The sequence below is a fragment of the Rattus norvegicus genome, chromosome 1, assembly GCF_021556685.1.
Source record: "Rattus norvegicus strain SHRSP/BbbUtx chromosome 1, alternate assembly SHRSP_T2T, whole genome shotgun sequence".
NCBI classification, from domain to species: domain Eukaryota; kingdom Metazoa; phylum Chordata; class Mammalia; order Rodentia; family Muridae; genus Rattus; species Rattus norvegicus.
Genome location: NC_141534.1, coordinates 178,549,442 through 178,576,749, shown reverse-complemented (window position 1 = coordinate 178,576,749; position 27,308 = coordinate 178,549,442). Strand labels below are relative to the sequence as shown.

At 45.3% G+C, this 27,308-nt stretch overlaps 1 protein-coding gene across 1 annotated transcript in view; it reads left to right on the top strand.

Annotated features, from left to right (window-relative positions):
* Nucleotides 1-27,308, top strand: part of Galnt18 (polypeptide N-acetylgalactosaminyltransferase 18) — a 310,938-nt gene that overhangs the window by 258,687 nt on the left and 24,943 nt on the right. Inside the window, 3 exon segments of the mRNA NM_001079884.1 lie at nucleotides 1,613-1,798; nucleotides 8,102-8,239; nucleotides 13,569-13,664. Of these exon segments, the coding sequence (NP_001073353.1) occupies nucleotides 1,613-1,798; nucleotides 8,102-8,239; nucleotides 13,569-13,664 (420 nt within the window).

Below are 27,308 nucleotides of genomic sequence, written 5' to 3'. Positions count from 1 at the left end.
GGGTACCACCATCATGGCTCTGGTGATGAAGACAGGCATGCACACTCTTAAGGAGAAATGGCCAGCTGGCTCTGAGAAGCAGGACTCCGAAGAGCACTGCTGTGAGTAACATTCTGTTGTGCGTCGTTGAAATATGACAAGTAGTAACCTCGTTCCAGCCACAGAAAGAAAAATTACCCTGCCACATTGTGTTGTCAATAATGCTGTCACTGGATTCACAGGTTATTGGGGCAAAGTGCACTGTCTCTAGGATGGGCGAGTCCTAGCACGGGGAAGTTTGGAAAGAGGCACAGCCCAAAGCCTGCCATGTTCCTTCTCCTGGCCCCCAGAGTCAAGCCCTGGAGATGCTAACTGCTCTTAAAACATGGTCACCTCTGAGGAGCAATGGCTCTGCCTTCGGCCTCTTTGGGAGTCAGGCAGACCTTTTTGTCACCAGTACCCACCACATGGCTTTGTGCAAGGACCCTTTCCACCGTGTTTCTCACCTGGAGTTGGAGATAACAGCAGTGGCCTCACAGGTTGTTCTGAGGATTCTCCTCAGAATGTTACAATTTGTATGGTCACGGATAGGCTTGTAATGTACCAGGTGCATTGTGTGCTATCAATTTAATCCTCTCGGGGAACTCATGAGACTGGTGCTGTTATTATCCCCGTGGAGATGAAGATGGAGACACATATGAGTCAGGGTGACTGCTCAGAGTCATACAGCCAGCATGAAGCAGAGCCAGGAGCTGGACTAACACAATCTGGTTGCAAACCTTCAGTCAACAGTACTATGTTTAACTGCCTGCTCCCCAGGCCTGCCCCATTCACATCCCAGGCCTGGAACATAGCTGACACTCAGAATTCTTGTCTCCTTTCTCTTGACTCTAAATAGTTTACTAAGCAAAGTTCCTTCCAGTAGACATGGCTGTGGGGACCCTTTAATGTAATACTGGTCAGTGGGAGAAGAGGTCTTGCCTTCCTAATGAACACAGCCAATTAAATAAATCCGAATTTTGTCATATCCTGTGGCAGGATTTATTGGTGTTAGTGAGCAAGTGTCAAACACATGAAAGTTCCCCGCCGTACTCCCAAATGGCCATACTCAGCAAATAACCCCCACTGTCACCAAAGGTGTGGAGTGCTTCCCCTCAGAAGTCCATGGAAGAAGGGGGGACAGAAGTACCACTGGGCTCTTTAACAGTAGCTGCCATTGACCTTTGTCATGATCATTGAAGGTCCATTTGAAGATGGACTTCTGAGCTGGAGTCCCACTGGTCCTTTTCTGCAGTGTAGTGGTATAGAGCCATCGTTGGGAAGTTGGGTGTTGCTAACTCAAGAACAGCACAATCCCTGAGCTCAGAGCATCTGGGTTCTCTGGCTACATGGAGCTCATGGATGGAAGAAAAACGCACATTTTTTTTGCAAGCAAACTCATGGCAATAAAAGCCAAGCTGTGAATTAATTACTTAATATCCCTACTGCAGGAGGTGGAGGGGGATAAGACCCAGCTTGTTCCTTCATGGCAGTATGTGGAGAGAAGGTGGAGAGAGCTGGGTTGCTCTGTTCGTCTTTTGGGGTGACCTGCAGCAGAGGAACTGATGGGTGCATCCTTTCCTTGCCTTTACAGGTATGGCAGTGTGGCGGGAGTGTGGAGGTCCTGCCCTGCTCTCGGATTGCCCACATCGAGCGAGCCCACAAGCCCTACACAGAGGACCTCACTGCCCACGTGCGGAGAAATGCCCTCAGGGTAGCTGAAGTCTGGATGGATGAATTCAAAAGTCATGTCTACATGGCATGGAACATACCACAAGAGGTGGGCAGCCTGGCTAGGGCAAAATTTCAAGTTTGGTGAGAAAAAAAGTCTGAAACAAAACACTAGACTTGGTTTTTCTTCTCAGGGACATTCAGAGACTCATTGGCCACATTAGACTGTCAAGCCCATACTTACTACATACAGGAAGGAGCTGGCAAAAGTCTCTGAGACATTGCTTATGTACACCATGCAGCATGCTTGGAGGAGTGTGTGTTCTCTCAGAACATTAGGGGCCTCATTTTAAATGAAAACTAGAAAATAGGATGTGGCTCAAGTTGGTACAAAGCTGGCCCAGCATGCGTAAGGCCCTGGGTTCAATTCCCAGCACTGCATAAAACCAGCTGTGGTGATAGCTCAGGCCTGTGATACCAGCCCTTGGGAGGTAGAGACAAGAGAATCATAAAGTCAAAATCATCCTCTAATACATAGTGAGTTTGAGGGTAGCCTGGGCTACATGTGATCTTATCTAAAAAATGTACAAATAAAAGTGGCTCAGATGGCTCTAAGTCTCCTTCCTTGTCTCAGCTTCCCTGGTGCCTTGTGGTTCAGGAGGATGGATATGTAAATGCAACAGTAATGAGGGTGAATTCTCAAGGGCACTTTAATTTCTATATAGACTGGCTTTAAGCCTCTCCATTGGGCCAAGCAGAATAAGGAAAATCCATATATCTGTGGGATTTCTTGAGCTGTATGGATGCAAATAAGACACATTCCAGCAGGGATCCTCAATTGGTGATGAGGATTATGACCTTCTGGTCTCATAGAGCCCCATCCTTGCCTGTCACTGTCCTCTATTCCTCTAGCCACTTATATGAAGACATGTCAGAGGAGAAGTAATATTTCTCTCCAAGTTTTTGTTCGCCTTGGCGTGTGTTGTATGGAAATGACTCTCAAATGCTGAGTTGGGAGAACCCAACATATGCCAGCTGTCGCACTCCAAACCTGCTTACCCACTTGCCTGCCTGAGCTCACTGCTCCTGTCACCTTCTGTGTGACAAAACTGTTGACTGCATGGCCTCTGTCATTCCTCCCAAGCCAGGGATTCCCTCCACCCACCCCGGACCTTGGCTGATCTCCAGAAAGCCCCCAGTCCTCTCTAACAGTGAAATGATTTCTCTCTGTTTAAAGTTTCCATGGGAAAGCCCTGTACCCTGAGCTTCCTGCCAACTGCATGTGGCTCTGGCTGAATTATTTTAAAAAGTAGGCTGGGTCTTGGGTGGCAGCTTTAGGCAAGCTCTCATCCTGGATGGAGTCTGGGCCTTCATGCATACTAGGCATGCATGTACCAACTCTAGTGCTCCACCACCACAGGGAAAGGGACCTGAGTTGAGTGCTCCTACAATCGGTGAGGGGGAGCCAAGATCCCCAGTGTAAATCAGCAAAACCTCCATTGAATCCCTGGCAGGAAGGGCTCTCTAGGGAAACTCCCATATTTCTGGATTCAGCTGATGCTGTGAGCGTTTGGACTCAGTATTCCACCTAGGATGCTGATTCCCACTGCGGGTGTTCCTGGGTGCTGAAAATGTCACCCCTCCAGGATCTCACCGGTGAACCCCATAGCTCTGTGTGAGATCAGTATTAGTATCACACTCATGTCTGCCCCCTTCTCTCTGCCCCATCCCAAAAGATGCCAGTCTTCCCTACTCTGGCCAAACCCAGTGAATGGTAGATGATGCCACATGCAAAACTCAGTGAAAATGAATATTTGCCTGTGGTCCCTCTGAGGGGATAGCACCAAGCACTAAGCACCAAGTACCAAGTACCAAGCACCAAGCAATTGAAGGGATAAGGGAAAGAAAACAGTTAGACATGGAAATGTACAGGCAAAGATTTTAGATAGAGGAAAAAAAATCAGTGTGTTTCTGTTGAGCTGACGAGATGGCTTAGTCAGTAAATCACATTCTTCAAAAGCACAAGGACTTGAATTATATTCCCAGAACATACCTGGGGTGGTAACATGTGTTTATAATCTTCCTAGTGCTGGGAAAGAGACTGACAATCACCAGGGCTTGCTGGCCACTCAGCCTAGCTAACATACTGAACTCCAGGCCAGTGAGAAACAATGTCTCACAAAAAGGTGATTGGTATCTAGTAAATGGATGTGCACTCATGCACACACAAACCATTTCCTCTCTCTCCCTCTCCCCCTGACACATTCGTGTGTACAGACCTGCAGGACGCCCTCCCACATCCCATGTCACTTCCAGCTTCCAACTTCCCTTCTTTAAGATTTTTGAACTTTTGCAGGGTCAGGGTTTTCCCAGTTTCTACCACTCTCCTGTCACATCCCAATCTCATCTGCCTTTGGCAAAGCTCTCATGAACTGACCTCTTGAGTGCATAATGTTCTGGATGTTGAAAACTCCTTCACCTGGGGCTGGAGAGATAATACTTCCATCTCGTACAAGCTAGATGCCCCATCCAATACCTGTAACACCAGCTCTAAGAGATCCAACACTCTTCTCTTCTGGATTCTATATGTACCCACATACATGCAAGTGCATACACACAGACACACGCAAACACACGCACTCGCACACTCATACACAGACACACATAAACACATACACTGGTGCATACACAGACAGGCACACGCAAAGACACAGAATCACACACACAAAGACACACACACACACACACACACACACACACAGTGAATCTAAGAAAACTTTTCTTAACCCACAGAATTCTCATTTCCTTGATATTCCGTGGTTCCTAAGCTCTGTGGTTCCATACTCTTGGAAAGCCTCTCCCCCTCAGCATGCTACTTCTTTCTCCCTAAGGGGTTTATCCTCCCTCTACTGTTGCTTAAATTCTCCCCAGACATGTTCCCTTCATCGGCCTCTCATTATACTGCCCCTCTCAGTAACAGCCTCTGCTCTTGATGTCTATCCCACACACATGCTGATGGCTTCCTAATTAATATCTCCAGTCTCCCTTGTGGACTGGCATCTCAACAGCCTTCTGGATGCCTCCTGCTGCTATCCTCTCTGGCACTCAGGCTGAGTCTGACCACAGTTAAGGATATCATTTTCCATCCAAGGCAGCTCCTCTTCCTAATTGCTTGTCTCAGTTCCTCATGCTATCATCTGCCGGGTATCTGGCTGGACACTGCTCATAGTCCTTTCTTCCTCCTGTCTTGTTAGTCCATTCTGTCAATCACAGAGCCTTCCTAACCAGGCCATATCCAGCTGCATCGAAACTCAAGCTTTGCCCATGCAGACTGATTGCCCTGCTTTAAGTCTTCACCCCTTCAAATCTATCCTTGCTAAGTGATTTATTTATTTATCCATTGCCTTTCTTCAAAATCTGTGAAGGATTCTTAGAGTACAAAGGTGAGGCCAGGTGCACCGTTTGACACAGGCTCTCCCCTTTGGGGCCCTCCACCTGCACCCCCACAGTCTTTGTTGGAGGGGGCAGGTCTTGCTACTTCTCAACCCTGTGCTTGCTCACTTGTTCTCTCTACCTGAAATTACCCACTGACCACCTCCCGTTCAATTCCCATCTCTAACAAACCTTCATCCTTACAGGCTTAAGTCTTGTGACTTTTCATGCAGGAAGCCAGCCCAAGCATGGGAAATGTTCCTCCCCCTACATGCCTCTCTCATCATATGACCAGCCTGTCAGACAATAATCTGTTGTCTGCAACCTCTATCTTATTAGACCAGTGACTCTCAAATATGACTGAACTTTATAATGGCTTGGCCCTGGCCTTAGAGATTAGTTGAACTAGTTTTGGAAAGTAAATGTTGAGGAATCCAATGCCTACCTGAAGCTGGAAGTACTGGGAAAATCTCTGGACTTCCTGAAGGCATTTCGTCGTGCATGTTTGTGTTGAAGTGTGTAGCACAAGGCAGAGGGGTGGTAAGGTTCATTGAAGCAGTACTGATGTTTATTAATGGGTGGGACAGCCTGGCTCTGTTTGTGGTGTCTTCCCCCTAACTCCCAGCCAGTGGGACCTGCTATTCAGCTATATCCAAGTCCCAAGAAAAACTTAGAAAATGCTCCTCTGGGTCTCATCCTGTAGATTCAGGTCAGTAAGTCTGTAGAGATGGCAGAACCTATGTTAGGCTCACAAGATGACGACTTAAGGAGCCAGGCTTTTCTTCATGTTTTAGACTCATCTCAAGCATGTCAGATGCCAGGAAGCTTTCTTTGACAGCTCACCTGGCCCCAGTGCAACCCCCCTGGTACCCAACACTGCAAGCTGGATTATGTAGAGTCTTCCCCTTACTCTCTACTTCCTTCCCTGCCTCATGTGTCTGTTTGCCTCTCTGCCTCTTCCAGATCCCCATTTCAGGCATAGACCATGAGGTGTTCCTACTTGTCTAGGCAATTACTAACACATAGGAACTCCATTAGTTAATAAAGAAAGATTTGGCTGCCATGTCTTCCTGGAAGCATCCAACCATCATCATCCCAGTACTGGCTCAAGCACAGGCACATCTCTCTCCATTTACTTTCCCTCTCTATCAGCCACTGCCTATTCAGAACAGAAGCCTTTTAGCCCTACTCAGGTGGAGCCCAGAGAATCCATTAGTGAATATGTATCAAGACTCTGGTGAGTACTGGCTCAGCACCCAGAAAACCTAAATATGTTCATTCTTGTTCTCGGTGCTATTAGTCATGCAGGTGAGTTCTCTGTCTGCTTTGACCTGCTACTCTACTGAGCCCTCCCCCAGGCCATGCATGGAGCAGAGCTGTCCTCTTCACCTGCACCCTCACCACCATATTCAGTCCCAAAATTGTGAGAGCAGCTTCCAGCACTTGCATCCAGCTACTTGAATTGAAAATCAGTTTGCCAGTCAGTACACGGGAAACCAGCCTGTAGCAAACATCTGTATTTCCTTCTGTAAAGTTCAAGAATCCTCCAAGCTGCTGCTTCCCCTGCCCAAAGACAGCCTGGGTGCCAAGGATGTCCCCATGTTGCTTTGTTCATACCCTTTCTTTGAGGCTTGGTCACATGGAATTTTGTGACTTTGTGGCAGAAATACTGAGCCATTTGCAGGGTAGCCAATTTTTTATTAGTTTTCTAAGACTGTCCAAATGAATTAGCCACAAAAATTGGTTGACTAAGACAACAGAACATTTTTTTCCAGTAGGCCTTGAACCCAGAAGTCTAAATTAAAGTGCTTAGCAGAGCCACATTTCCTCCAGTGGCTTTAGACAGTCATCCATCTTTTTTTTCCTTTGGTCTCTTCCAACATCTGGGGGCTCCTGGCTTCTGAGACCATGTATTCATCACTTAGGTCTGCTGGGTCTCTATGTGGGCCTCTCCTTCATGGGCTTCTAAATATGCAAGCCTTCCTTTCTGTTCTCTTACAAAGTTACTAATCATTGAATTTAGGACTCGTCCTATTCAGACAGCTCCTTGGTAAGATTCTTAAGCTTTAAGATGTCTTTAAAGACTTCTTAAAATTCTATTCAGAGGTCCTTAGCAGCCACAGATTCTGGATGAGAGATATAAGCCAACTATACTTAAATATTAGGAAAAGAGAAAAGGAGTGTTCATGGTTTTCTAATAATAAAGGCCAAAGTGCCCTTGTCTAAGAAAGACCACTAACCATTTCTCACTGCCATTAAAAGGATTTGATGCAATTTTCAGGGGGAAAAAACACAGTACAAACATACTGAACCTTTGAAACACAAAAGCAGAAGTCACTTAATAAGCAGAAAGGTGTGTGTGTGTGTGTGTGTGTGTGTGTGTGTGTGTGTGTGTATTCTTGATATACAAAAGGCTCCTATGATAAGGTGCAGATGAACATGGGAGATATATATATACTCGTGTGTGTGTGTGTGTGTGTGTGTGTGTGTATTCTTGATATACAAAAGGCTCCTATGATAAGGTGCAGATGAACATGGGAGATATATATATACTCGTGTGTGTGTGTGTGTGTGTGTGTGTGTGTGTGTGTGTCCTGGAACAGGATCTAATAGTGATCCCTTGTCAAAGCTAATGCTCTTATAGTATTGCAATTGTGTTTAATACAATTTAATAAATGTATAATGCTTAAACTGTACTGTAGTGGAGTATTCAGCCCCCTTACTTTACTAGATACTAGTCCCCTTTAATATGGACCTCTTATTTTAGAGTCTAAGTGAACATAGTTATGGGGTGAATGCTGCATTGCAGAACATATGAGTTAGTTCCTCACAGGGTCCCTCTACCAGAAAGTCTATGAATCTTGGCTGGAGGTCCTGGGTCCCAGCAAGTACATAGATGTAGAAGTATGTAGATCTACATAGCAAGTACATACAGAGTGGGCCTGGTGGGAGCTGCATCTCTGCCTCTGCTTCTTTACAGGACTCAGGGATTGACATTGGGGACATCACAGCACGGAAGGCTCTGAGGAAGCAGCTGCAGTGTAAGACTTTCAGGTGGTACCTGGTCAGTGTGTACCCAGAGATGAGGATGTACTCTGACATCATCGCCTATGGAGTGGTAAGGAGCCAGTGGTTTACTTGGGGTTTCAATCAGATGCAGACAGAAAAGAAGACCAGAAAGGGGCCTTAAGACAGAAGAGAGGGAACAGGCCCACTATCACCTTTGTAGTTCACTGTGATAAACTTGGGCTCAGCCCAGGCTGATGGACCTTCAATAGGCTTCACTTTCACAGCCTGAGTCTTTCCAGTCCCTGTCAGAAAGGACTGTACCTCTCCTTTACAGTTCTCTGCCATTCACCCAAGTTTGCATAGCCCTCTGAACAACATGCATGAAGAAGCTTGAGCTTCAGATTGCAAACTAACGCAGCTGATGCCCACTGGTACTCCCAACTGGGGTGACTGGGGGCGTCAAACACCTGAATGCCTTGCCCACCTACTGGCTGGCATCTCCTATTTGTGTTTGAAGCCTTCCTAGGAAGAGTTCTGAGAGTCAGAAGCTCCCCTGAATTTACTGAAGGGTTTCATAAGGTTTGTTGATTGATGTACCTTCAGTGGGTGTGGTAGAAGACAGAGGATGGAGTGGAGAAAATACCATTGGTTCAGATCTTGGCCCTGAGCTGTGAGTGTAGCTCTGGTAGCAAACTAAATTAGCATATATGAGGCTCTGAGTTCAAACTCTAGCACCATCAAAAATACAAACTAGAATAGATCTTGACCTTGTCCCTTTTTACGGACTGTGGATCTAAGTTTCTTTATCTGTTAAATGGATAAGTTAATACCACCCTCATTGGCTAGAAGGAACTCAAGAAGTGCAAATATATTTTCTTTCTCAGTTTAAAATACTTTGACCATGATAAACCCTTCCTTCATCTAAGTAATTTCAGGACAGGACCCTCCACTCTTAAAGTGTTTTGTACAGCACATTACTACCATTTGAGAGTATCTCCTCTACTGGCTGTAAAGTCTGAACACATAATTCTTTTCTATGTCAGCTAAGCCCTTGATTCCACTCTGTGGGGATGCTTATATTATATTCAGGCTATATGAATATGAAGAAATAGGCAAAAACCTGACTTGTCTCTGACAGAGCCTGAAAGACTAGCTGGAATCACGGCAGTTCTTTGCTTTGGAGAGCATCCCTCCTGCCTTTTTTGATAGACCAAGATGAAAACTTGACGGCAGAGCTGAGGCCTCTTTGGTGCGCTGTGATCAGAGCTGAGTTAAGGGCTTCCCCAGCTGGAAACCGTATGGACGGTGCTCTTGCCTGGGAGTGTGAAGAGCCTTTACTGAGAGGTTTGACTCAGAATTTGTACCCACTACGCTAATACTCAGTGGCTCTGAATGACACACAGGTGGAACCCTAGACAATCCTCAGTTAAGACCGTTTAGGAGGCCATCTTGTAGGGATGAATTATATCTTCCATGAGAGCCCCATGCATGTTTGCACCCCAAAATTGCACCTCTTATCTTTCCACTCCTGAGGCTGGGGGTCAGAGCATCCCCTCAAACGATGCTGCCCAGCTGTTATATGATACTCCGGATCCTCCCTCATCATAGAAGCACACTGCCTTGTATGATGCCCCTTAGTTCCGTGCACACCACTAGAACCATCCAGGGCATATCCTACTCTCTGCTCCATAAAAACCATATGATGCCACTTGGCCACTGCTGACCCAGTCCTACGAGAATATTGTATGCTCAAAGAAAGTTTTAGAACCAAACTTCCATGAGCCAGGAAGACTCCAGACTCGCTACCTCACCATACCACCACTGGGACTGAGTGAGGTCAGCCACACTTACCAGGAGAGACAGAGGAAGCAGTCACAAGGAGAGTGTTCGCAAATAGCCATTGTATTTCTAGGTCCCAGCTAAAGGCCCTTTTCATCCTCCACATAAAAGTGTCTTATCTTCCACATACATGCGGCAGCAGCAGGTTTCTCTTGGGGCCCTTTGATGAGAAAGACGGAACATTTTGGTTGACCAGATAGTAAGTGTACAAGGCTATGTCTAGATCTCTCTGGGTCCATAGCTCAGACTGTCTGCATTCTGTCACACAAAAGGCCACCCACTCATTATCCCATAGAGATGAGCATGCTAGCCATTCCCAGGGCTAGTGGAGGTTACTGTCCTTATAATGTTCATCTACCAGCCACTGCACAAGGTCCAGCTAGCCTCTCCCTCCCCCCGTCTCGTCCACATGTCAATGCCTGCCTCCTTCAGGAACGGAGACGTGCTTGCTGATCCAGAAGCACCATGAACTCTTAATGAGGGGCATGCCGGGTACAGCCACAAGAACAAAAGCATTTACTGGGTCTGAATTGTTCTCCCTCGGTAATGAGTTTTATTCTAAAATGCAGAGGCCAGATGTCCTTGCAGGAGCAGTGGTTTTAAAAATCTTTTTATTTTTCCATTCCAATTCATGCTCCAACTACATCATTCAGGTCAAATAAAATTTTGGGTCACTCAATTGGGCCAGTGTCAAGTGTATAGCCCAGGTCATTAATCTACTAATAGGGCATATTACTGCTCCTTCTGGCTGAAGAAACTGTGGGCTGTACTATAAGGGTTTCCTCTGAGCTCACTGTTTGGGAGATGGGGGAGCTTTGAATGAATCCCAGTTCTGGTACCGAGAATTAGAGATGGAGGGGCAGTTAGAATCAGACATGCCCAGCATCTAGACATTAACTTTGGACTTTCTATATAAGTTCAACACTGTGCACAGCCTCAGTGGTTACAGTAATTCTCTTAAAGGGGCACATTTAATAGTATCAGGCTCATAGCCACACATCTGATGGAAAAAGCTTGGTTTCCAAGATCAGGCACACTGTGGCCCTGTCACTTGCAAAGCCTTAGTGCCATTTATATGTTCACGTCCTGCACACACTCTTCCAACACCCATGGCAACTATGTTCTTCATGCCCTGCCAGTGCTATATGCAATGAGGAAGACTAAGACCCAGTATTTGTGATGAATGAGGAGGCAGGCAAGTAAAGAAGAAATAAGAAGCAGTGTGCTAAATGCTACACCAAGATTCATGAGTGAGAGCGGGGATGGAAACATGCTCTGCTGTTAAGAACACTTGTTGCTCCTGAAGAGGACATGAGTTCAGTTCCCAGCACTGATGTGAGTCAGCTCATGAATGCCTATGGCTCTAGCCCAGAAGATCTGGCCATTATAGGAACCAACATCCAGGTGTGCATACCCACACATAGACACACACACACACACACACACACACACACACACACAAACACAAACACACACACTTAAAATTAAAATAATTTTTAAAGAGAAATTAGAGTATTAGGGAAGCATAGGACACGTGATCTGACCCCCAGAGTGGGGCTTGCAGGATGTCAGCAACACTAGCCAAGCCAAGAGAACAGCAAAGCTGAGGGCACTGAAATCATTCAACTTTCACAGCATGAAGATAGAATCGCAGACGGGGAAGCTGGGGGTTTGGGAGGTGCGCTTGCCACCACACCACAGTTCCAGCCTATGGGCTCTTCTGAGATCTAGATCCGATTCATTTGGAAGGCTGCTGGCACACCCGTGCATTCATCACAGCTAGTTTTCCCGAACGGCTTTCAGGGAGGTTACAGCAGTAATAGAAGAAGCTAACAATTACTGCTGCTGGCTACCAGGCCGTATGCTAAGTTCTCACAGATATTATTTCATTTAATCTTCATAACATCCCTGAGAGGCAGGCGCTGTTATTATCCTTATTTCCAAGGAAAGAAAAGAGATAGGGCAAGTTACTTTGTCCAAGACTATATGGCTAAAGTCAACACTGCACCACCATCACCCCCCAGCCTGTCTCTCTTACTCCTCTGTTCCAATAGACCACCCGCTTAATAGGAGAGGGACAGCACAGAGCCAGGGAGAACTGTATCAAATCATACCCATCTGTCACCCAGAGGCCATGGCTGGGGACCTGGGGAAAGCCAAGCCTAACAGGATCTGTGACTCTCTTTGATCTAGCACATAGCAGATCTTGATAACGGATCACAGATTTAGATCCTACTCCCTTGTCTTCATGGACCAGGCAACAAGTTCAAAGAGTATTTCCACATTCTCCCACAAAGCTACACCTAGCAGTGGGCACATGGCAGAGTATTGACCACTTGGATGCTTCTAGGGCATTAGGACTGCACAAGCCCAGTCTCTCTCTGGTTCTGGCCTCCACCTAACCAGTGAACCGGCCATAGTTCATTGCCTTAGTATCCCTGGATTCTTCCCTCCAGTCTCCCATTCTAAAAGGGGGCTTTGGGTTGAAAGAAGGGAAACCCAATTAATCTAGCCCAAGGTGAGCATGGGAGAAGACACTATTCACTTTCTTATGAGCATGGAACCTGGCCTTGTGTGAAAGCTCAAAAGCCATGAAAATCCAAGCAGGGGCAGATGGCCTCTTATTTCTGATTCTATCTGCCCAGAGCTTCATCTCCTCTCTGGTCACATATGAGTTCCTCAGTTCACACACATCCAGAAGATCCTTCACACGTAGTCTTATTTACCCATAATTCTAGCGGCCATTACCCTCAGACCACATCTCAGGAGATCTGGGCTCTTTTAGATCCAGGATAAAAGAACTGTCCTATGTTCAAATTCCAGAAAGATATGGGAAGAAAAAGAATAATTCATTTGTTATGGACTATGGGTTGGTGCCTCATGTTCTACCCTGCTGTGGATAGTTGAAAAAGCCTTGTGACCTGCAGACCACCCTTTCCAAGGACTCAGCATGGGCTTAGGTCATGAGGGCCATTGAGAATGCACTCTCACACCCAGATGTGTTCTGCTGATTCATGAGTCTGGGTCCATACACTTTTAAGTAAGAGTAAAAGATTTATCTCTCTTCTGCTTGTACCAGAACCCTCTCTCTTCTTCCCCCACCAAGCTTTCTACTCCAGAGAGTCCTCAGCAACTGGACCACCCTTGGGGGCTGGCCAAGCCCCTAATGAATCTGCAGGAGGCACAGAATACTGGACCCCAGAGGACCTCCCTGGATTAAAAACAAACAAAAGTGTTATCCACTTTCCACAACTCTCAAGAGCAAAGGCTGGTCATGGCTTGTTCCCCTCCTGGAGCAGTGAAAGAATGGAGACTCTAGTGTTCTCACTATGTACTTCTTGCATTTACTTGAATGATCCTAGCTTTGCAAAGGCAGCTTCCTGTCTAATGAGCATCATGATTTCTCATGAGTGCGAGCCAGTCCCCAGCCATACCTTTATATAAATAAATAGCTGGGCCTGCTGACACCATAGTGCTTGGTGACCTGGGATTGAAGTATGTGAGTCTCTCTGAGGGCTACACCTGCCTCTCCTAAATTAATATGTGTGCTTTCTCTCTTCTTTCCCCTCCGGTTTGGCCATATTTCCTCTGATGTTCAGCTGCAGAATTCCCTGAAGACTGATTTGTGTTTTGATCAGGGCCCAGATACAGAGAACGTCCCCATCGTGTACATATGCCATGGGATGACTCCCCAGGTGAGTGTCTTCAGGAGACCCCTGTGTCAAAGATGAGCATGTGAGTGTTGGGTATAGAGAAGCACAGCTAGGTTCTGCCATGGTGTCCCTGGGCTCAGAAATCTCTGATGTTCATCATGAAGTGTTTATATGAGTCCAAGAACCAAGTGGTGCCTTCCTTGCCTGGACAGAACTGGGATTGTGTGTTTTAGGGGCCAACATCCTATGGAATAGGGATGGGAAAGGAGAAGATTCATTTTACAGAGAAACCTCTGCCTCCTTTTGGAAAGCTGTGGGAAGCTGTGTAGCTCTGATTCTTGCAGAGGAGCCCTTCCTTATCAGAATGGACCTCAATGGTTCCTCTGAGCTTCCTAATGTGCCTGAATTCCATGGAGTGCCATGTCACAGTCTACAGGCCATGAGTCTCCTTTCTAGTTCTGATGGAGAACAAAGGGCAGCCACCAGGAAATGGGCTGTCCTTTAAAATTCTCCATTCATGGTCTAGACTTCAGATATACAAAGACTATGTTGTAACATGGGTAATGGAACTGATTTATACAATAATATACAATAGGCAGCCACTGGCTAAGGTTGCATAAGGGGTGTTCAGATGAACAATGTTGCCAGAGTTGAACTCCAGAAGAGAACAGTGACTGGAAAGGGTGCTTTCATATCAGTTTTGTAGAAGTGTGCTTCTGTGTTTAAGTTGTTACCTGCATAAGCACACAACTGAAGACTGTCACATGACCCTGTGTACAAATGATGAGAATCCCCAGTGATTGTTCACTTTGTTCCTAATACCTTATCTTTTCGGTGGGCCGGCCATGTTGCTGTGACATCACTAGCTAGTTGGTCTTTGAGCAGCCAATCACACTATCTTCATCAGTTAACACAGCAACTCATTTATTATTATAGGACAGTGCAGCAGATTTTGATATGTTACTGTCTCAGATACTTTACATATCACCATAACAACATAAGCAATTTAATGGAGAGAAGGATTATTTTGGCATATAGTCCCAGGACACAGCTCATCATGGCAGGGAAAGCGTGGTGGCAGGAACAGGAGGTTAACATGTCACATCATGTCTGTAGTCAGGAAGCAGAAGCAAACAGGAAGTGTGCCAGGCTACAAAACCTCAAGACCCATCCCCAGTGACCTTCTTCCTCCAGTATATCTTCACCTCCTAAAGTTTCCAGAACCTTCCCAAATAGCACCATTAATTAGCCAGGGACCAAGGGTTCAAACTCCTAAGCCTGTGGGGGACATTTCACATTCAAATCATACCACTGTCTTTATGCTAACAAATGTCCTATCAGTATGTAGTATGTGCATAGAAGATAGATAGAATATAAGTGTACAGATTATTGAATTTCCATGAAGTGACCATAATTATATTAACCAGAACCTGGAGAAGAAAATACCTTCTTGTGTTGGCCTCCATATCTGTTGAGTTATATTCATGGATCCTATAAGGTGCTCACTTGTTTTACTGTGTCTTATTCTGAGTTATGAATATGCTATAAAGAGCTATGGCAGTTTGAACAAGAATGGGCCCCATAGGCTCATGTATTTGAATGCTCAGTAACCAGAGAATGGCACTGTTTGAAAGAAGTAAAAGGATTAGCAGGTATGGCTTTGTTGGAGAAAGTGTGTTACTGGGGGTGACCTTTGAGGGTTTCAGAAGCCTATGCCAAGCCCAGAGTCTCTCTTCTTGCCTGTGAATTAGGGTGCAGGTTCTAGAACCTGCCTGCATGCCATCATGCTCCTCTTCATGATGATAATGGACCAACTCTGAAACTATAAGCAAACCTCCAATTAAACACTTTTTCTTGTAATAGTTGTCTTGGTCATGGTGCCTCTTCAGAGCAACAAACAGTGACTAAGACAAGTAATGTGAGTCCTGCTGCAGCGACCATACTTGCTCGTGACTTTTGACTTATATCTACACTCATTTCTTTTGGACCTACACTTAGGGATAGAATTGTTGAATCATAGGGATGGTGTATGTTTCTGTTAAAGAATATTACCTGTAATAATCTGCTCGTGGGACCCAAATAAATTACCATAGGCTGGGCACTTTAAGCAACAAAAATGCATTTCTTACATCTCTGAAGGTCAGGAAGCTCAAGGCCTAGATGCTAACAAATTAAGCATCTGATAGTAGGATCTTCAGAAAAAGGTGCTGGTGTCTGGCCTCACAAGAACACTAATCCTGTAGGATATGGGTTCCACTTTTATGACCTCACTTACTGTGAAGAATTGGAGAAGTCTAAGCCTATTCCTGATGAAAATCTCAAGAAGACTCTGAAAGAAATGCTAAGATATGGATAATGACACAGAGACCAGAGGTGTGATTTGTGAACTTTGTCCTCTCAGCAGAAGCCGAGGATAGAGATAGGATGAAACTGGGAGAGACAAAAGTTGGAGGGAAGAAAGGGCGGCTCTCAAAGCACTGTACTCTGGGTACTAGAACATGGAGAGATTTGCCCATCAACTGTATTGTTCTTCAGGGAAAGGGCATGGTGATGTCAGATGCTAGAAGGAACAGCAAGATCATCACAAATACCACCTGCTAACACAGGCATTGGAGCAAGGTGGATATCCTCCCCAGCCAAAGACCACTAGTGCTGACTCCTGGAGCATTGGCAAGTTGCTATGGCAATGAAAATACAGGAGATTGAAGAAAAGGTCAATGTAGTGACATCAGGAGGCCTGGGTCCTACACTTGATCTTCCAGTATCACTTTCACTTTTTCTGCTCTCTTAATTTGTTATCTTCCATTGTGGGGATATGACTTTATGCTAAAATGTATGAAATATAATTAGATAGTTCAGTGGATTCCTACCTCTGTGTGTAATACAGTCACCATCCTAGTCAAGTCTGTTATCCCTGAGGGTTTCCCATTTGCCCTTTCAGTCAGCATTGCTACTCATGGGTAGTGACAGGTCTGATCTCTCCCCAACTGACTAGCTACATCTGGATCTGTCTGCCCATCTGTATACTATGAAGCTAGACCGGGCCATCTCTAGACCCAGCTCTACTAGCTATGACAACCTGCTTATCTCTAGTTCATATGTTCTGAAAGGCACTTAGCTGGGAGTTGGGAGGCTATGCTGTGCTTGCCAGGGACTGTGAGAGCTGCCTTCATAAATCAACTCCTTTATGTGCCTGAGTTCTGCAGGCATTACAGGGCCTGATGCTTTCTCCTCCCAGATTCATGCTTTCAGGGACCAAGAGGCTTTGAACCAGGCTTGGGTAACAGGTTACCAGAGAAGGAAGATATATGAACTCTGTTGTGACAGGAATTGGTTGATGATAGACTTAAGAGAGCCAGAGAAGCCAGCATATATTGGAAGTGGATGTGTGTCGCTGGTCTGAGTTTCTGTATCACCCAACATGAACACAGGAACACAAGAACATGAAGTGAGTGATTGCTGAGGTGTCGAGATTTCTGGCTTCCAGGATTTCCCCAAAGCATCCTCCACTCCTAAAAAGTATAACAGAAAGGCTTAAAAAAGGAGGTTCCTTTTTAGGAAAGTGTGGATAGACACAGATCCCAATAGTCAACTGTAGCCCACAGACCTTGTCTAATCCCATTTTTGTAAGATTGTCCCTCCTCCTGGCAGGTCTCAGCAAGACCTTTCACAGGAAAGGGAGAACCCAGAGATGGTCACACATGTATAGATGGATTGCCACATATCTCCATGTGAACTGCATACTGCACTTCCCAGAACAATGGTCCTCACATTGCTGTCTATGGAATGTAGATAAGTCTCAGGTGACAATCTCTCTGACTTCTGCTGTGAAGCTTCACATGTCCTTCCATGAGAACCGCAACCAATAGGCAGCCTGAAAATGCTGACAGGAAACATTTGAGATAATAAATGGAGGTTAAGGACCAGGATGGAGAGATGGCTCGACAGGCAAAGGCACTTGCCACCAATGCAGTTGATGTGAGCTCAATCCTTGAGACCCACATAGTAGAGAGAGAAACTTCATTCTGGAAAGTTGTCTTCTGGCCTTCACTGGCACACCAAGACACATGCATAAATAAATGTAATAACTTTTTAAAACACTTGAAAGTTGGAGAGATGGCTCAGCAGTTAACAGCTATGACAGAAGACCCAGTTCAGTTCCTAGCACCCGTGTCAAATGTCTTATCATTATGTTTAACTACAGCTCAGGTGATCCCATGCCCTTCTGGCCTCCACATGTACTCACATGCACATACAGATACACAATTATAAGATACAAATAATTGGAGGGGGACAGGAGAGATGGCTTAGTGGTTAACAGTATAATAAAAATGAAACTTTGGAGAGAGGAGTGATGGCTCCTAACAGTGTTTGTTGCCCTTCCAGAGGGCCTGGGATACTCCCTAGAACCTATTTTGGGTAGCACAGAACTGCCTAAAAGTTTAAAGAAATACAGTTTCCTCTTCGGGCCTTATTAGGTACCCACATGTACATATACATAAGATAAAAATTAATCCTTCTTTAACATCATTGCTGGGTTCAAGCCATAAACTCACTAACCAGGTACCTTGGATAGATGTTTGACCTCAATTTTATTACCTATAAAATAATGATTATAGCATCGCTTACCTTGTAGAGTTACTACAAGGATTACAGAATGAGTGTTCATGAAGCATTTAAATAATGTAGGCTTTTCCATGATTGTTACCTATTCTATGTAAGCATTTTTTGTGACAAGGCTTGAGTTACGAGGGTAGCAGTGATTATCCTTAAGAGAGAGTTGAAGCTTCCTTCCAAAATAAAACAATACACATGTTTCTCTGAGAGCAAGGAGTTCTACCAGCTCAGGTGACAATGGCAATTCCATCATCTCTGTCTCAAGCCATGTTGGTAGGCTTCAGGTACACTAAACTGAGAAGTCCCCAAGGTTTCTCCCATTCCGTGACTCTGTGGCTTCCTTTTACTTTGAGACAGTCTTAGGATGTAACCCCAGCTAACCTCAAACTCAAGACCCTCTTTTCTCCACTAATGCTAGGAAGAGTCCCGCCCTTTTAAAGACTGCACTTTACCAGGTGTTTCTTTTTAGATCATCTTGGGTCTACCATACGTCTATAGTGTTCCTGATCCTGGAGGACAACGGACAGGCCCCTCATGATGTTGGCTTTAAATCGTCACCTGGTCACCATTCAAAGGGAAAGCTTCTTCCCCTTTCTCAAGGGCTATCTAAGTGGCTTCATATGAGTTTTGTGTCTTTGTTTCAGCCAGTCACAGCAAGCATTGTAGAGGAAGAGAGATACAAAGGCAGCCCCAATGGGTGGACCCGTTCTTGCTAACCCTGTAAGATGATTAAATAAATTCTAAGTGCATCTAAAATGTAGATCTGTAGGCATTTTCTACGGAGCAGTGTCAGAATAGGGTGGACAGGTCAGACACAAAGTGGTTAAAACCATAAAGCGAAATACAATTATAGCCTTCAGTGTGACCTTTCCTACCAAGGCAGAAAACCAGGCATTGGTGTATAACTCTATGGTGTCTGAGAGTTAATCAAAAGGTAAAGAGAGCAGACAAAGGCAGATACAATACTATTAGAAAATTGCATGCTCTTAGCAGGCCTGTTAAATAATGTCCCAGTATGATATCAAAAGGACATCTATATTATTTCTATATTATTTCTAGGTCTTAGATAATTTTCTTTTTTAAAATTACATTTATTTATTAACATATCCCAGGTATGTGTGTGTGTATGTGTGTGTGTGTATGTGTGTGTGTGTATGTGTGTGTGTGTATGTGTGTGTGTGTGTGTGTGTGTGTGTGTGTGTGTGTGTGTGTGCAGAACAGAGAATGACTTTTTCTAGGAGTCACATATGTCCTTCCATTATGTGAGTCCTAGGGATCTAACTCAGGATGCCAGGCTTGGTGGCCGAGCAGGTTTACTCAAAGCTCTTTTACCTACTGAACCATCGTTTTTCTTACCCTTTCTAAAGTTTGCTGAAGGCCAAATGCCCTTCAGACCATCTGTAATTTGATGACCCTTGTAGACTGGTAACCTGACGATGTGGTCTTTCATTCAGTTCTCATAGCTTCCCTTACCCAGTGCCACAAACTGAGAAGCATAGGGTTACCCCCAAGGTCTGAAGAAGTCCCCGGTCAATGTGCAGTCAGAGTATGTTCCTTCTAAACAGTGTCAAGGATGCATGTGTCTCTCCCCTGGGAGCTTCTTGGGCTGCTTTTAACATAGCTCTGATTCTTCATGCCAACTTCACCTCATACAAACCCTCATAGAATTGGGGAGGAACCTTCTCTATGCAAGTGTGACTTCACCCAAGCTTAACTAATGATGTCTTCAATGGCCCTGATTCTAAATATGGCCCCATTCTGGGAAATAGAAATTAGAATTTGTGAATTTTAGGGATACACAATTCAACCCAACAAGCTCCCTTTCCCATCTGAAAATAGCATGTAACTGGGAATCCTTCACTTCCATGATTAAGCAGCACCTGACACAACTTCCTTTTCTAGCTCATTGGCTGGGCTGAGTCACATGGTTTCACCTGACTGCAGAGATGGGAAAGTGTAGGTTTCTGGGTACCCAGAAGGACTTATCCCCATGACAACAATCTAGATAATTTCTGAGTCTGTTTTATGTCTGAAAAAATAAGACAAATAGTATTTTAGGCATGAGCTAGCTTGCTCAATGGCATCAGTGGTCACCAGCAAGAAGAAGTGAGGAAGGAAACCAGTACTTTGACCTTTGACCTCCTCTTTTCTTCACTTTCATGTTGTTTTTCTTCTTTTTTAATTCACTCACTCTTCAGACATTAAAAAGGTTGTCTTTCATGAAGACATCATGTTTCCAAAAGTTTTATTTTCCCATGAAGGATAAATACACTTGGCATAGTGATAGGAATGTTTGCAGAGTGACTTATAGTGAATGCCAGGAGTCTCCAAAGACACTAGAGACCAAGAGACAGCTGTGCTCGGAGAAACTGGTCTCACAGCTGGGCTAGACCCTCAGAAAGAAATGTCACTCTGATGGAGTTGTGACTCTCCCAGGTCTCCAGGAAGGCCCTGAGCAGGAGAAAGCATAATGTAGCTAATCAAATTAGTGAGGTGAAGCTGCTGGGAAGGATGCTAATTGGTTAATGAGTAAATGTAACCATTTTATTTAAATTAGCAGCAAATTTTAAGCAATCCTCAAAATAACTGAGAATATTAGCCCTAATTAGTGTAACAGCCTGGAAAATTTCTTCTAATGGGAAAAATACAATAATGGGGTCTCTCTACAGACTCCATCCAATTAATCACTCATTCACTCACTCACTCACTCATTCACATAACCATTCACCAACCATGCACTGAGCTTTGTGCCAAAAACTAGAAAGAGAAAGGCCATTTGCCCAAGTGTGCAGCTTGGAGAAGGAAGAGCTTCCATGATGAAAACCCAAACACGCCATTACCTCACAGACAGTGTGTGGGGTCAGAAAGAGCAAAGAAGATGGTGAGGATTCCTTCCATCTGTTCCGCCAGAGGGTTTTAGACCACAGAGAGTACATCAAGATAAAACACTCCTCTGGGAAGGTGCATTCATGGTGGTAGAAGAAAGGTGGGAGGGATTTTAACCCCTCTGAAAGTCTGTGAAGTTCTGAGGTCGCCACATCAGTGCTTCAGGACAAGTTTTGACTCAGGGTGTAAAGAACAGAGTTGAGCTGAGAGAATTCTGTTCTACCTTGAAGAAGAATTTCATGTCAGGTCAGGGAGTGTGTTGAACAAGAGTTAAGCCAGGCCCAGAAGAGGAAATGGACTTTGTCTCATTGCTCTTCTGTCCTTACCCCTTTGGTTTTAATTTTTATTTATGTATGTGCATTGTGGATGGACCAGGTAAATGCCTTGTCAGTGGGCTACATCCACTCAAGCCCTCTTCTTCATTTTTAAAAGTTTTTTTTTATTCATTTATTATATGTAAGTACACTGTAGCTGTCTTCAGATACACCAGAAGAGGGAATCGGATCTCTTTACAGATGGTTGTGAGCCACCATGTGGTTGCTGGGAATTGAACTCATGACCTCTGGAAGAGCAGTCGGGTGCTCTTAACCACTGAGCCATCTCTCCAGCCCCCGTTTTTAAAAGTTCTTAATTCAATGATCTATGAGTAGATAGATAGATAGATAGATAGATAGATAGATAGATAGATAGATGAAATGAAAAATACTGCTTATTTTATTGTCTGTGGAGAACTTTCTGGAAGTTTCCATTTGCAAATGAGTCACAATGACACTCTCACCCCTATTTTGACATTGTCTCTTGAATGGTAGATATGGTAGGAGGGTGGGTGGATAGACAAATAGATGGGTGGATGAATGGATGGATAAACAGAGAGAGAGAGAGAGAGAGAGAGAGAGAGAGAGAGAGAGAGAAATGGAAAACGTTGTTTATCTCATTATTTGCTGACAACTTTCTAGAAGCTTCCATTTGCCAATGGATCCCAATGATATGCTCACCCTCCCCAACTTAGTCATGCCCTCACTGGCTTTGGGGTCATTAAAAACACCTCATAGATTGGGCTTGCATCTCCAGACCTTTCATGTAATGTCCCAGAGACACTTGCAAAAGTTCTGTTTTCTATGCCAAGAATTTAAATGGCTTTGCACTTGTCAGTGACCTTTGGCAGATGTCTCTACTTCTCCATGACTTTTATCTATAAATAAACAAAATGTTAGGCAAAGAGTGGCTGTGCAATTTGTAGATCTTCCCTGTGTTTCTTTCCTGTCTTAGGAGTGTGCCTTCCATGACTCCTGGCCAGTGGGCACCAGCTGATGCCTGGAAGTGCAGGGTCACAGGGCTATGCTTTGGAGAAGCCTCTCGTGGCCTTCTAGATCTGGTCGGTGCTGTGGCTTGAATGTGAAATGTCCCCATAGGCTCACATGTTTCAATACTTGTTTCCCAGCTGGTAGTGCTATTTTGGAAGGTCGTGGAATATTTAGGAGTTAGAGCTTTGCTGGAGGGAGTGGACCTTCATTGGGTCCACAGCCCCACTTCCTGTACACTCTCGTCTTCCTGACTGTGTGTACAAACAAGGTGACCAAGCACTTCACACTCCAGCCACCATGCTTCCCCTGCCATGATAAATGATATCCCTTAGACTATGAGCCAAAAATAACCCTTCCTCCTTCCCCGTCATCGCAAGAGGAAAAATGATGATTGCAGCTGAACACACCAATCTCTGCTAGATTCAGTAACTCACCTGAAGAGAGTTGTCTACATCTCACACACAGTCCCAAGGGCCACCACTCAGGCAGAATGCTGAGCAAGTAAAACTTCAGAACTGTCACTTAGGCTGGCCCCAAAGTGGCCCATACCCTCTGAGAATCACTCTTCAATGCCTTCCCACCGAACAGAATTCTTGGTAGGGAGTGGTTGTTTGAGGGGTGGTCCCAGCTACAGAGGACCCTGGGAAATGGCCGATGCATAGAAGAGTGGGTCTCAGGATCAGACAGAGTAAGTCCCAAGTCTGCCCACACCATGGGATGGCCAGGGCAAATGAGTTGACGTTACCAACACCACTATTATGTTTTATTTTGTGAACACAGGATTGTGATGTTCACATCCCTTCCTGATACTCCTGACAGGAATCATCTCCCACCCCCTTGCTGTCCTCAAAAGTGTCCATGGAGACCAGGTGCCTCACCTTTCTTGCCCGGGACCTAAAGTCCAGCAGCTTGGCTCTCTGTTCTTTAAGAAGGCAGAATGCATGACTTGCCTGATTCGTGCATCCTGTAGTCCCCCTCTTTGCTTGATGTCTACCAAAAGGAAGGAAACTAACCTTAAAGCCCCACCCAACCCTTCCCCCACTCCACCCCACTCCATTCTGCCATTCACAGTGAATTATGGCTCTGCTGTCTAGACAATCTCCAACCTGTCATTGACAGAATTCCTGATTTCCTTCACAATTTAAAATGAAGCATAACTCATGGTAAATGCTAACTACAGGTTATTACATTATTTCATTTACTTGTGTTTACATAGGTGTGCATAATTTGCATATACACACAGGTAATCACTATTAATCCATCTCTGTTTAACTCTGTATGTCTACTTATTATATTTTTAGTGGTACCTTGCCAGTCTATGCCCATATGGTTCAAAGATGCAAAGAGGTCTCAAATCTATGCCCCTCCCAGGAGGCTGTAAGTCCTAGAACTTCATGACATGGTCACTCACACCCAGAGGCAAACTGTCCAGACTGGGAAGAGGAGGTCTGGTTATGGTTTCGCTTATCAGTGCATCCTTTGCTCTGGCTGTTCTCAGAGACACAGGTGATGCACAGTTTTCCCTTTCTGTCACAGTCAACCACCAGGTTGCCTGAGGTTGCCCCTGAGCTCCAGCCCACCTGGGTCTGGCTCCTCCTCAGTGGGTGAGGAAAGTGTCCAGCTGCCCACCCCACATCTGTCCCGTGCTTTAATAGGTACACCATCTACAATTCTCTCTGATGGTTCCTTATGGAAGTAGAGGCCCCAGCTGGGATACGCATTGTTGGGAAACAGGGGGTCACAGGAAGCAGTGGGCAGTCGGAGGCTCCCAGGTGTGAGGCCACAGTGTCAAGTCCTCTTTCCACACAGCATGATGGCGAACTCTGAGCTCTCCCTGCAGCTCCGGTGCTAAAAAGGGAGCTGCCTGATTTGTTATTCTCTCCACATATGTTCTCCATTTCAGGTCCAAACTCCGCAATTAGAGTCATCAACAGCGAGTTTTGCATGACTTTTATTAAACTCCCACAGGCTGGGAGCAGGCTGTCATTAGCAGCACCATACTGGCCAGTGTTCTGCTTCCTAAGCAGGGAGCTGCCGTCTCTGGCCCCCTGCCCACGTTTCAGAGCTTTGCTTCCCAGATGACTCTGACCATGGAGACGATGTGGGAAGTCAGTAATAGAGGGGGTGGCTTTAAATTGTAATCTGGCTGTGTGCACTTGGGCAACTCACCTAACCTCTCTGAGCCTTAGCTTCCTGATCTGTAAAATGGGCATGGAAATTGAACACTAGGTAAAACATCAACCCTGTTCAAGTCCTCTTGCTCAAGTCATAACCATCTTTCAATGAGTGCTTTTGACATTTAAAGATAATTATAAAAATGACAATAGTGTGCATGCTCACTTACTGTGCGTTCCTTGCAGATACCTTTTGAAACACTTTCCTTGGCTAGGCTAGCATTCCCAGCAGCCCTTGGAAGTGGATCCTTCTAGTACCCTATTCTTACCAGGAAGAAACTGGGGCTCACGGTGATTATGTAAACCATTCCAGGTAGCAGAGCCTGGCCTGTCACCCAGATCGCCTGCTGTAGATAAAGCCCAAGCTCAGGGCAAACTCCATGCTGCTTTCCAGCTTTCTGACATGTGGGGCCCCTGCTCTCAGGGAGACCCTTGGGTGAGATGGGACTACCTTTACCTCCCATTGGGGCAGGAAGTGAGGAGAAACCCTCATAGTTGCCCATGGGCATGCTGGTCTCTCTGCACCCTGGGTAGGCCCTCAACAGGTAGGTTAATACACTGCTGGCATCTGGCCTGCGCCACTGACCTATTGGGTGGAGTAGGACCATTGTACAGGATCACCGTCCCAGGGTCCTGATCACCAGCAGGATCCAGCTGCCACCAAAGTGTCTTCATACATTTTTAGGGCTCCCTTCAGTCGAGAATCAGAGAAAGAAGGAGTCCAAGTCAGTAGGCTCTGTGGTTTAGGGAGGGTTGGTAGCACTGAACATGGACACCTGAACAGTGTCTGTATCACAGAAGCTTAAGGAGATGCTTAAACCATTTTATGACAGTTCCTAAGGAAGTGTGCTGAGACTACATGATGGGCGTAAATGAATTCTCCAATTGGATTTTCCCAGCTAACTGCATTGTCGCACTGCCTTTGTCCCAGGTGCTTTTGCTAAAGTCTGCTGGCTGCTGCAGGTGAGCCCTGAAAGGGCAGCTCTTTGGTGGAGCCCTCAAGGGTAGCACTCTGTTAATATGCTGGGAATTTAAGTAGAGCCAGGCCTTCTAAATCAATCACCAAGACAGCTTTATATTTTTCCTTTGCTCAAAAAATACACTATTCAGTGCAGTTACATGTGTGGGTGTAAGGTTGGCTTGGGTGAAGGACGCCAAAAAGGAAAATTTCATAACATTTTCACTGCAGGAAAAGGGACTCGCCACTCTTAGTTCTTACAGAACTGGCTACAGAAAATATCAGTGTCTAGGTATTATCTCTGCAAGCCTCAGAATGGCCTAAGCTTCTCAGAAGTCACTCAGTTTTATTTGACCAGAGCATTATAGATGCTTAGCAAGTGTGGGTTATACAAAAGACTAAATAGGAGATTAGCGAAAGCTTTTTAAGGGGATGTTTACAAAGTGGAATGGGCCAATGTTTGCCTTCTTGCCTCTTTGGGGGTTTTCTATGATGGCAAGGTTCGCCCTGCCCTGGCACCTGCACGTAGAACCTGAGGACTGCTCACAGTGTGAGGCCCAACCTTCTTGATATATATGTAGTTGTAGAGCCAGAGAAAGAGATCTGCACTCAGATAAAGAGAACGTAATAAACTAAGACACATTCCAGGTTGGGGATGAGTGAGAACAGGAGGGAATGCAATCCCAGGACAAGGGATGGGGCCACATGGGCTGCCATACCAGTGAGTGGGGTATCTGTGGGAGAACAGAGAGCTCACATGCTGCCCGAGTGCCCCAAGAGGATACTGGCTAGAGTAGGGGGCCTGTTTGAAGTTGAAGGTCATGTCTGCACTAGCCTAATTTGCATATGACAGATAACCTTTCTTATTTGGAACAACCTAAGCTCTTAAAGTAGTGTTATACCAGCCAGAGACAGAGCTTTCCTTGTTTTTGGGGTGGTGAGCAAATAAATGTTCCTCTAGCTGACTCTATGCCCTGGGGGAAACAGTCAGACCCTTGTCTTGGGGAGAGTCATTTATCTACTGGGTTCTATGAAAAATGACGATTGAGGGATCAGGGAGTAAGTATTATGAAGAAGGCACCAGGAATAAGTCTGGATGAAATGTCTGAGTTAAAGTTCAAGGTTCCCATACACACACACACACACACACACACACACACACACACACACACCCTAGTCTGGTAAATTAATATGTTTGAGTGTGTGTTATGTGTCAAGTGTAGATATAAAATAGATGATCACCAGGTAATGGGTGCAAGGTGAGAAGACATGGTAATTGTCCTCAGGGAACTTGGACTGTAATAGGGTACAGTGGTATAATGATGACACTGTCACCTATCACAGAGCACTCATTACCCCTATGCCAACTTCCATATAACCACAGTTAGGCCTGTTTTCACAGCCAGGTAGACAGAGAGACTGGCAGCTGAATGCATTATCTGTCTCCCAAGCAGGTGGGAGCAGGGGCTGGCATCTAGGCAATGTGGATCTGGGCAGTCTCCTACCTCAACCCTTTCCCCTCTCCGCATTAGCTCAGTCCCCTTGGCATATACTTCCAGAGTTCTCTGTGCTTTTCCTAAGTCATGCCTTCAGTTTAGTAACTCTAATTTTGCACAGTATTGCAGGGGAGAGAGCCTAACAAAATGTCTGCCCATCAGACAGTCTCTCCATGCCCCTGTAACATATGACCTCAGAATCTCTGTGGTTTACAGTAACAAACATTTCTCGGCCATGCTACATGTCCATC